This window comes from Grampus griseus (genome assembly GCF_964374135.1).
Source record: "Grampus griseus genome assembly, chromosome: 9".
NCBI lineage: Eukaryota > Metazoa > Chordata > Mammalia > Artiodactyla > Delphinidae > Grampus > Grampus griseus.
In genome coordinates this window covers 41,032,528-41,044,799 of record NC_139003.1, presented here as the reverse complement: position 1 = coordinate 41,044,799, position 12,272 = coordinate 41,032,528, and the positions used below count along the sequence as shown (strand labels likewise).

The 12,272-nt window shown below is 37.7% G+C and overlaps 1 protein-coding gene across 2 annotated transcripts in view; it reads right to left on the bottom strand.

Annotated features, from left to right (window-relative positions):
- Positions 1–12,272, bottom strand: part of MATCAP2 (microtubule associated tyrosine carboxypeptidase 2) — a gene marked incomplete at both ends in the record, with an annotated part of 89,111 nt that overhangs the window by 47,512 nt on the left and 29,327 nt on the right. For both annotated transcript variants that reach the window (XM_082661444.1, XM_082661445.1), the window contains one exon: positions 10,736–11,433. In XM_082661444.1, the coding sequence (XP_082517570.1) occupies positions 10,736–11,433 (698 nt within the window). The remainder of the gene's footprint in view (positions 1–10,735; positions 11,434–12,272) is intronic.

The following is a 12,272-nucleotide window of genomic DNA, read 5'->3' as shown; positions in this document are numbered from 1 at the left end:
AGTGGTTGACGAGATATTATTTTTAAAAAGGTCCCATGGCCAAATGTGGACTTTGTTTGGACTAAACAAAGTTAAACAAGACTCTTCTAAGCCTTTATTATGATACTACATGTGGTGAATATAACAGTTTGTGTTTTCTACCTTATATGGCCATCTTTCTCTCATGCAGTATTCCTCAGAACAGTTTGAAAATGCTTACTTCAGACAAGGATGAGGTACACACACGTTCTGGTACTTTGAGATTCTCAGAATGAAATAAAAAATTCAAAATATTGAATGAATTTTTCAATGGTGGCTATTTCTTCTTGGTAGCAAACTAGGTATATAAAGATTTGGATTACTCAATCAGGTCTTTAGGCCTCCATTTAAGGTACTGTAGCCACAAAATGATGGGACACTAGAGCAGTTGTTACACACTCAAATACCTTCAGCTGCAAGCAATAACCTCTCTGTAAAGCTACTGAGTATATGACATCCGGGAGAGGAAACAGAAGAGCATCCTTATATACCACTGTTTTAAAAAAACACTGAGCTGACCCCCACCCCCCAAAAAAGAGATGTGCAAGCTGAACTTGACGCTTGAGCCACAGATTTGGATCCACTGTTTGCAGACTACTTCACTAAATTTCTAGCATACCATTAATAAGGATCATTCATTCACTCATCTCTATGGTTACCTTCTCTGTGCCAATCACTGCTTTTATTTATATATTTTAGAATCTAAGTCCCTGTCTGACCATTAGACAGAGATTACATTGAAATTAACATAATTTAACAATACTCTGTTGGATATATGAATAAAGTGTTGTGAAAACATAGAGAAAGGTAAACTGAAGTGGGGGCACAGAGGAAATAGACGGCATTCCAGGTAAAAGGGGATAATATTGTCAAAAGCATACACAAAACAAAGAAAATGAAAACACAGTTCTTATACCTCCAGCCTAGGAACCAGGAGACTCATTCATTTAGTGCTAGGAACTCTGCTAGATTCTGGGAACAGTTGAAAAACATAAAATACACTTTTATAAAAGAGGTTAGTCTAATGGTAAAGGCAAAAAAAGAAACTTAAGGATGATAACAGTGTGATAAATGTCATGATAGATAATTTGCACAAGACGCTGTGGGAGTATACAGTTGACTTTGGAAACCTGAGCATGACCCAGATCATGAAAGATGAAAGGCCTGTAGGCCATGATAAAGATTTTGGACTTTATCCTGAATTATGAGGAGCCCTAAAGTTTTTCGGGAAGGAAAGTGACACAATCAGATTTGTACCTTAGACACTGACAGCAATGTGGAGAGCAGGAGAAACTGAAGCAAAAACACTTTTGCCAGTAATTCAGTTTTCTATAAGACAGACTGCAAGCTATGACCAGATTATAATAAAGAGAAAAATGTTTCAATAAATTATATTCTACATATGCAGAACCTAGGAAATAGATTCAAGAAATTGAGTCTGCCTTCAATGACGGAACAAATGAAAGAACACAGTGGGACAAAGAAAAATGTCACTTGCAGCCGTCCCCCCATTCTCTTTTCCCTTTTCTGCACATTTGTGTCATCAGGGTTGGGGATAGTTTGGATGTATACAATGATAAGTGGGAAAGTGATAGGGTAACTGCTACCAGGAGAAGATATTCATAAATAGCTTAGTACTGCAAACTCTTTTTTCACTACCTACAAGGAAGAAGCAGACATTCAAACTGTTTTGGAGGAAAAACCCTGTTAAGAAAAGAACCTGAGAGTGCACGTTAGGCAAGTTTTCAAAGGCAAATCAATGAAGTGTTGTTTCAAAGAGTCATCAAGGTCATACCTTCTTCCAAGGACATACAATCTGATTGGGGTGTTTCCATCTCTGACTGTAAGAAAATCCTCCTTGCTATTAGGTTAAGAAATGACCTCACTTCTCCAGTTTAAGACACACAACTACTATGGATGTACTAAACTCAAAATAATTTTATAGCTTTAATGTATCTGGGAAAAGTCTGTGATCTGCTAAACAAAAAATCAAGTCACCTAGGGAGAGGTATAGTTTAAAGAAGGCTTGCTTTTCCCTCCCCTTCACTGTTTGGACAACTTGAGGTCTACCAAGACAAAATACCTGCAATACTAGTACAATTAAAACTTAGCCTTGGACTTCCCTGGTGGCACAGTGGTTAAGAATCTGCCTGCCAATGCAGGGGACACGGGTTCGAGCCCTGGTCTGGGAAGATCCCACATGCCATGGAGCAACTAAGCCCGTGCGCCATAACTACTGAGCCCGCATGCCACAACTACTGAAGCCCGCGCGCCTAGAGCCCATGCTCCGCCAACAAGAGACGCGCCCGCTCGCCGCAACTACAGAAAGCTCGTGCAGAGCAAGGAAGACCCAACGCAGCAAAGAATAAATAAATAAATGAATAAATAAATAAAACTTAGCCTTAAAGAAAGACATACTGCTATCAGTGAAGGTATCTGATTTCCAATTGTGTCATTTCTATCAAAAAAGGAAAATGAACACTTGTCTTGCTTTAGAATACAACGTGATTTTATGTATTTATTATGCATGCATTTTAATATAACAATGAACTACCTATTCCATTTTCACTATAAACTCTAAAACCAAGACACTATTTTCTGAGGATCACATTTAAAAGTCTTTATGTTATGCTATTATTGGCCTCAATAAAACAGAGCTTATGTTTAATAGATCTGGTCAGAGGTGGCAAGCTGGCAACCCAAGGGATGAATGTGGCCCACAAACAGGTTTTCATTGGTCTGAACAACGTTTGTTTGAATTATCTGTCAACATTTACAAATTAGAAGACCTGGTATAAGATTCAGGTTACCTACCTTCTCTTAAAAATTCTGAGGGTATGATAACACTAGACCCAAACTGTAGCCCAAGTTAGATAACTGCTGGGTTTTAGTTTCCTACTGTGCCCAGCCAGCTCCCTGCAATCATTTATGATCCCTGCTCAAACCCTACAGGTATGTCACCCTTGAGATACCCTAGCTGTATAAAGTTTGTTAACTAGGAAGAAAATCAGAATTTCCTAACATAATAAAGTTGGTCCATCTTGGTATTTACTTTGAATATCTGAACTCTATAAATGAAAATGCAATGCTATGCCACAGAATGTTATGCGTTACGTTGTTTCAATGCAGGAAAAAAGTTGACATTAGAGTTCTTTTCTCTAAATACCTCTGAGATTTTACAATAACTCTATCAAGTACCTTTGATAGCATGGGCCATTAACTTCCATTCAGTAATAAAGAAATTTAGGATACTCTAATTACATAAGCAGAACAGTTTTTTTAGTTAAGTAGATGTAGGATATCTTAATATAAAGTAATATCCTAATTCTTAAATAATATGGTTATGATGGAAATGGCCTTTTTGAGAGACATCAAATACCTTTAAAAAACGAACTTTTTCTTGCATCTTGCTTTCCAACTATACTGTTTCACTTGTGGACATATCTTTTTATAAGAAATCAAGTTTACGATACTCAAAGTTTTATTAAGACAATATGCTTGCATTTGGTAAAATTATGACTTTTCATGTCTCCAAGCCATTGGAACCCTTGCTTGCTCTGAGTCATATAGCGCTCCTGATGACTACTCTCCTTCCCAGAAGGTGCCTGGTCTGTGCTTTCCCCTCAGGATGCTACTGGACTTTTGGTGACAAGAGTTAATTTTACAAACCAATAATGTTAATGTGTAATACGTTAGTACTAAGTTTCAGTTTCTCACATTGGGGAAGAACAGACAGGTTGCCAGAGAGTCCATAAGCAATTTACATTTTTCTATATTAGAATAAAGATACATTGAGAAGTTTAATGTGACATTCACATGAATTTAAGATAAAACATTTTTTTGCTCACACCCTGATTTCCTTGGTTATTCTTTACATTTCAGCTGTTAGGTTACTGTCTTAGTAACCTCAGTTTGAAAAGTATACACCTGAATTGTCAAGGTCAATATACATTGTAGAAAGAACTGCATTGAAATGGTTTTTTTCCACTAGGTTTTGTAGTTAGAGAAACAAGTTTCACTTCATTTGGAAAGTTAATTTTAACAAACCAAAATGTCTGCCAATTACGTTGAGTTAATAAAGCACTGATGTCTGAAGTAAAAGAATTTTCAGTTAACACAGCTGGCAGAAACTCTGAGCTTTTCTGTGATTAACATGTAACGTGGAAGGTTAGCTAAATGTTTTTACAAAATACATGACAACCGGATACATAGTATGACATGAAATGGAATCTTGATTTGATTAGCCATAGTATTTTGGGGCACAGAACTTAGGAGAGATGTGTGTGGTCCTAGAAAGGGCTCTCAAGGATCATTTAGTCTATTTCCCTCAATATATATATAGGGAAAATGAAGCAGACACTGTGCAATGATTACATGAGTACATAGCATGGGGGCAAAAATAAAAATAGAAACATTCTGTAACATAGCGTGCAAGGGAAACCTCAGAGATCGAGTCCATCTCTCTCCTATAGAGCAAGAGTCCTAAAAATCAATCATAAGTCAAAGAATATTTTTAAAAGAAGGCAATTCTTGAATTTCTTAATTACATTTACAAGTCTAACAAACCTCTTATTTAAGACAGTAATTCTTACAAACAGCTATAAGACCCATTTCTCTATTGGCTAAGAGGGTTATATTTCAAGATATTGTAAAGATTAACAAGAACATCTTTAAGGAGTGCTTTGATATGCTAAGATGGAAAGATGAAAAAGATATTTTACTGTATGTTTTTGACATCGATTTTTTCGCAAATATATCTGCACATTTCTTCTAGTAACTACAAGTCTAACATCTGTTCTTCTTTACACTACCATTCCTCAATACTTAATCCCCCATCTTTCCTAACCGCATCTTTTCCTCCAGAGGTTACAATATAAGATGCCTGGAACCAAATAAGAGATTTCAAAAAGCTTTCTGCTTTATAAATCACTTCGGTGGATTATTTTCACTTAGATGGTGGACTTTAAACATCACTTCCTTCTACAATCTCCATTTCATGCCACTGTTTGTGGCTTTTGCTACTGCTGTGTTTCCTACTTACTATGGCTGGTACAGCATTGCCACACCAGGCAAGCTAAGATGACTGCCCTGATGAGAACTATTTGATAGGGAGGGAACAGGGAATAATTTTTCCATTTTAGCTAATTCATACAAATATTTCCTTCCATTAATATGGGTAATCAAAAACTGTATTTGCAAATAACTATTTTGAAAAATATAAAGTCTTAGGAATAGGAAAACAATGGGAATACTACTTCACTGAAGAAATTTTTGAAAGCTCTTTTTAATTATTTTGTTTCAGTTGAAAATACCTAATTTTAATCTTAACCCTCTTGTCAATACTTGGTTGTGTATACTCCACATGAAACAGAAAGGAAATAGATGAAATGCAATGATGAGGACGTTGGTCAACAGAGAAAAGGTATATATTGCGGGAGCTGTAATGGAAGGGATGTTTCTGCTTTGTTCCCTGGCAGACTCAAAGGGGCATGAAGAGAGAAATTAGCCACCTACAACGTTGTGGACAGCCTTTTTGGGGCATCCTTATATTTGCCTCTTTCAAATATTTACTCAGTTTACAGACTAGGCACCCAGTTTTAACTTTGCTACTCTTCCTAAGGCACTAAATAACTATGTACTATGAGTTGAGATTGAAGCTGTAGCGGAAAGATGAGGATGGGTGCCTGAACAGGAAGAAGGTAAATACGCTTGTCTTAAAGCTTCCAAAAGACAGTAATTAATAATCACTGTTTCATAGGTGTATCACAAAGAGCAAAAAAAAAAATCTTCCAAGTCCCTATAATCAGTTTCTACCAAAGGCATCCTTGCCAGCTAAGTGAGGCTCTTTTGACCTGGTACCCTTTGAGTGCAGGGGGTGCACTGGGGTTAGAAAAGCCTGGTTGAAACCATTTTGTGAAACAGTGGTAAGCTGGAGTCCAGCCATGCTGTCTCGTCAGAGCTGACTGAATTTTTATTAATTTGCATGACAGTGATGTTACATTGCTTGAAACTGGTCCTGGTGGAAGTATTTATACCACGGAAATGGAGAGCTAGTTTGCCAACATACCTTTGTGTGGAAGACAACAGAGTGCTTGAGAAAGACTCCTGGTTCTGCAACTTAAGATCCAAGTCAAGAAAGCGACTGCACTTCTCTAGATACTACTAGTATTGTACCTCATAATAGGTGAAAAGTACACAGCATACAGGGTAACAAGCAAATATTAAGCACTCTATTAACGTTAGTTATAATTTTTCATATATAGATAGTTCATGTGACTTTGTCCTTAAATTTCAAAGCAATTTTAATGGAATAACAAAGGCGCAAGGGTCCTGAAAAAAAGGCAGTGTGAACAATTTCATAATAAAACACGTATGCTTTTTTTGTTCATTCTTTCCCAGCTACCCTCCATGCAACATTTCTAACTTAGCATACATTTAATTTACTTGAACTTCTAAGACAAATATCACACAACTAAAAAGTATTAGAGGAGTACTGTATTATAATGCGGAAGAAGAACCCCATGCTTATGGTAAACATCAACTCTATTGTATGAATGTGAGCCCCAGGCTGAATTTGTGAATGGCACCTTGTGGAATGGTGCAACACAATGGCCCTTTACAAAGCTGTAAGAAGCCAGACCTTGTAACTGATCAGGAATCTCAAACTGACTACTAATACAGCCCATGGAGATGTTTTATTTGGACAGTACAGAGTTTTTTCTTTTAAAATCTGAAGGTAAATGCCTTTAAAAAAAATCAACTTAAAGCCCACCACTCCCCATTTCTGATATCCAGGAAAGTCTGGAGGAAACAAGAAGCAGCTTCAAGAGTCTTCTCACAATGAAGTCACAGAATGCAATTAACTTCTCCAGCAACTGAGTTGTAAGAACATGTAAAGATTTGTCTACCAAGGAAACTTATTACACACTCACTGCCCAAGGTTTTTATTATCAGCTGGTCACATAAGCACCCTATGCCTAGCACATTCTAAAATTCCAGACTCCCTAAAGGAAAAGAAGTATTTAACATAAAACATACTGTTTGCACAATTTAGGCACAGCAAGCTACTCTTATCATTTAGGGTAAGTTTTATTTCAGTGTAGGAAACTGTTTACCAGTCAAGTTCCCAGACGCCAGGCACAGGTTAATCTTGCAAGCAGGCCTTTCTAAGGATGGCAGTCTCAGGCTTGTTCTGTTAACTCCTTCTGCACCCCTTTACCTTTTCTTCCCTGACAGCCAGAGGGGTAGCCTCAGCCCAGGGTCCCTACCCAACACAGCAAAGTCTTCCTTCTCTCCCCATTTACCAATCACTAATGATCCCCACTGCTCCAGTTTTGTTAACAAATAAGAACATAATTCAAACTTTACCTTATCAAGCCAAACAAAAGTTGACTTATTTCCCATATGTTATTAAATATCACTCTACTAATCAGGGCTTCCAGTTAGCAGGATCCTAGCCATAATCTACAATGAGACACGATTCCAGCTAGAGGTAGAAAATCAGTCATTTAAACTACCCATTGGCTTTATCCATAAATATGTAATCTCCATTTGACTGTTGGAAATACTGCCATGGACTCCCAACACTGCCCTGAAGACCCTTCTCATCTCTCACTTCCAATCTTGTTCAACAATGTGCTGGGTCTAAGGCCATACGGATTTTATATCTAGGTTTCCCAGGATGGTCAGTCACAGAGAAATAAGGCAGAAAGTGTACTGGCTGCCAGTTGACTGCTCAAATGTGCCACTAAGGATTTACTTCTGACCCACTAGTGAGCAGGCACCTGACGCTGGACAGCTTTCAGCATTCTCTCATCCTAGATCCCTTCTTCAGCATCCAGGAAGCACTGCACTCTTTCCTGCAAAGGTCCACAACCTCAGAAAACAGACATTTTCAGTTTCTGTCCCAAGGGTTGGGGAGCTGAGGCCCACCATGGCTGCCAGCAAGAGGCTAAGCAGGGTTCAGCAGGCTCCACCTGGAGTTATATTCAAGTCCTGCAGCCCATGCTAGATGCTCTGAACCACCTAAAGGGCCTAAGTGCCTCCTGAGGAAACTACTGCCTGGACCAGAAAAAAACTGAGTCCTGGAACTCCTTGACATTGACAGGGCAATCAATTAGGAATGACCAGGACCTGAGCACTACCTTAGTTCCACTATGGTAGACTTATCTCTGCATGGATTTAGCATTGTTCTGCCTATCTGTACACTAAAGAGGACCGCGGTCACTCTCCAACAACAGTATAGATTGCCTGCCTTGGAAAGATCCAGATCGTGAAACTTGAGAGACTGTCAGCTAGGGGTTGGCAAGGCCTCAAGGGTGGAGGCCAGAGACAAATGGGCTACTCAGCCATCCTGGCCCCTCTGTGTGCATTTCTGAATCCTGAAACCAGCCCTGAAGCTGCTGCTTTAGCTTCACAGCTGGGGAGGGGAAGGATGTATCATGTCAGAATTCATTCAGATGCTAAGTAGGAACTTAAGCATATTTTATGGGGGTCTTGTTCCGATAAATCTCCCTTATTTGATTAAAGTGGTTTGAAAAGTACATTTGGCATTTGCTGCAATCATTCTCCCAAATGGTAGCAATTGAAGTACCAGCCAGCTAGGACTGCTGGTGCTGTTTAGAAGCCTCAAACAACCCAAGCATAAGAAGCTGGAATTGGGTTAAAATAAAGATTGTAGAGCCAGAAACCAAGCACTGTCAGTTCTCAATCTTTGGAGCTGCTGATGCCAGAAACCAAGCACTGTCAATTCTCAATCCCTGGAGCTGCTGATGCTTCCTAACTCCCATCCAAGAAAATGAAAGAGCATTCATTTTGACCTAATGGTGGGAAATCCCTTTCCCAACTGGTAGGGCTTGCAGTAGGACTCCAAATTAAAGAAATCTGGTAAAGAAATCTCAGCTGTCTCTTTCAGCATTGAGGGGGAAAAAAACAAATAGGATTTTTATAATTACCATAAATTTTAAGTGAGTGAAAGCCCTATTCAATCAATTGCAATTTCCACACCAAAAAAAGAAAAAAAATCATAAAATCACTGCCAAAATAATAGCTGACCTTTTTATTAGTGTTTAGCACAATTTCATATTTCAATAAAAAGGGAATGTAATACACACTACTATATATAAAATAGATAACTAATAAGGACCTACTGTATAGCACAGGGAACTCTACTCAATACTCTGTAATGACCTATATGGGAAAAGAATCTAAAAAGGAGTGTATATATGTATATGTATAACTGACTCACTTTGCTGTACACCTGAAATGAACACAACATTGTCAATCAACTATACTCCAATTAAAAAAAAGGGGGGGTGTACCTTCAAAAAAATAGCAGCAGTAGAAAAGGCTTTTTCTAACAAAGGAAAATAAATAGCAAGATTAAAATTGTTTTAATCTTAGAATAAGCTTTACATAATGGCTTTAAAAGACTGGTCAGATTCCATGTAATTTATAACAAACAATAAAAAATTTGCTGGCTGCAAGTCCAAAGAACTTGCACTGCAGCAAAATGTTAAAATAGGGCATTTGCCAAAGGCAAATGGAATCACGCAGCTTCACCTAGCCTACAGATTTTCAATCACTGACAAAGCCAAGTTGAACCTAATGCGTTATAAAAACCTGTACAAAATTAATTTAACCAAATGTAGTCTGCTTTTATGATCTCAACTCTGTGCCCTGAAGGTAAACATCAGCCAACTTCTCCTCAAATAAAGTGGATTTTTTTTTTAGAAGATGTTGGGGGGTAGGAGTTTTTATTAATTAATTAATTTATTTTTGCTATGTTGGGTCTTCGTTTCTGTGCGAGGGCTTTCTCTAGTTGTGGCAAGCGGGGGCCACTCTTCATCGCGGTACACAGGCCTCTCACTATCGCGGCCTCTCTCGTGGCGGAGCACAAGCTCCAGACGCGCAGGCTCAGTAGTTGTGGCTCACGGGCCTAGTAGCTCTGCGGCATGTGGGATCTTCCCAGACCAGGGCTCGAACCCATGTCCCCTGCACTAGCAGGCAGACTCTCAACCACTGTGCCACCAGGGAAGCCCAATAAAGTGGATTTTGAAGTTTATTAAGACCTTAACACACAAAACTGTGTGCTAAGTATCTAAACTGAGCAATTTGGAAAGTGTTGCTTATATCCTCCACATCGTGATTTGCTACGCTTGAAGATAATTTTTTAAATTCCATTATTTTCTTCTTTAAATGAGTACTTATATATTTGATGATTATTAACAATTTCAGTAAAGCATTAAAAAGTTCTTTGGCAAGTATCAAGCCTAGTCCCCAAAATGCCTTTAGGGGCCTAAGCAAGCTGAGAATGTAATATAACAGGGAGAACCAGAGATACTGCATGCTCCATCTAACGCATTCAAAATCAAAAAGAAAACAAACACTTGTCTGTGGGCTGACGAATGGGCCATAAGTTTGTAACTCCCAAATGAAAGCTTGGAACCAGAATCTGAAGCTTTTTCCTAATATAGTTGCTTCCTAACACAACGTCTATATAATAGATTCTTTATAGATTTTGATTAGTGCAAAGTAGTTTACATATGAACTGTGACACTCACCTGGAGATTTCTTGTCACATATTTACATGTCCTGGATGGGAGTTAACTATAAATAATTGGAATATTTTAAAACAACATTTTTGGCTTTCTATACGATGGCAAATAATTGTTTTCATTACATAAAATGAAATACTACTACTGAAGTAGCATTTTACCTGCTTAAGAAACCGGTCAGTTGCGTTGCTGTGCTTGGCTAACACACTTGGCAGAGAAGGATTAGCATATTCAAACTGAGGATTGTAGGTATAGTCAGACTTAAAGAATCTCACTTTTTCTTTCTCCAAGTTGGTGGGCTTTATAGCACTCAGTATACAAAATTTCTTTCCAGAAAAGTCATCTCCTTTTTCAAAACTTCTAGACAGCTGAGGCTGCAGCTTTGGCTTTGGAAGAGTGGAGAAGTGGCGTCGCTTGACCTTTCTTTCATTTTTGGGTTTAGGTGGCAGTACTGTGCTGTTTCCTGTAACAGAGATATCATGTGTAAACTTTACAGGACTTGACACTGAACTAGTGACAAAAACAGCAGGCTGCCTTTCTAGGCAGTACCAAGTATCACTGCTCATCACAGGCACTGGGGCTTTCATCTTGCGAAGATCTTTACTACGTGAAGAGCTAGATTTGCTGGGTTTTCTACATCTTTTGGAGTAGGTGGAGGAAGACTGTTTTTGTGAATGATGCTTTTTCTCCTCTTTGCTCTGTAGTAGGACATTGTAACTACTGGTTCCAGTTGTGAAAATGTCCTTTAGTATTCCAGGAGATAAATGTGAAATGCTTCCTTTGCTGCCAATAATCAAGGACTCTTCTGCATTTAGAATAGACTTCTTAGCAAGTTCTTGCTCAGGCCAGTGAAGCTTTTCTGTGTTAATAAACAAAATCAAAACAAAAGAAATAACAAAAGATACCAGATGAAGCAAATTGCTTATTATGTGAAAAGTATTCTGAAGGTTCTGTAAACTTTATAATTTTGCAACAATTTTTAGAAAAGACATTTTTAATATTAAGACTATATTACTAAACTTTGGGTAAGCTAGACACGGTCACTTCTATAAGAATGTACATATGTTAAATTATCTATAAAAATCCTCAGCTTCAAACCATGTAGATGACCAAAGTCTAATCTAGATGTGAGATAATATACATAAATAATCTGAACACTCAACTCTACCAAGAATGTGGATTTTGTAGAAAGGATATAGTTTAATAGTATTACCAATATCAAAGTAAAATCCAAGGCATTTTCAAAGTCAATACAATCTTGAAATCTGACACTATATATAAAGGTAGCCATCAGTAAAAGAAGGACAACACTGTCTTACATATCTCAAAAAAATTTTTAAATTAAATAAATGATATGTGCACATTCAAGCACGTTTTAGTAATGTCACTCAATATTTATTAGTTGCTTTTCTTAATTTTAGGCTATAGGTTAAGATTAAAGAAAATCAAGTTTTTTCTTGCCAAGACTTAAAAAAATAATTACTATGTGAGATATCAGTATATCAAATGCCAAATTAAGGAGAGGTCAGTTTTGCCTTTAGATCTCAAAAGTGCTTTAAAGAGGTAAGAATAACTTGAAATATTGTTGCTTATGTACTGTTTTAAAACTGTATTGATTTGCATTCTTTCATTCCACAAATACAGGAATACTGTTAATAGATACATGGATCTGAAAAACATCTGTATAAATACATTGCT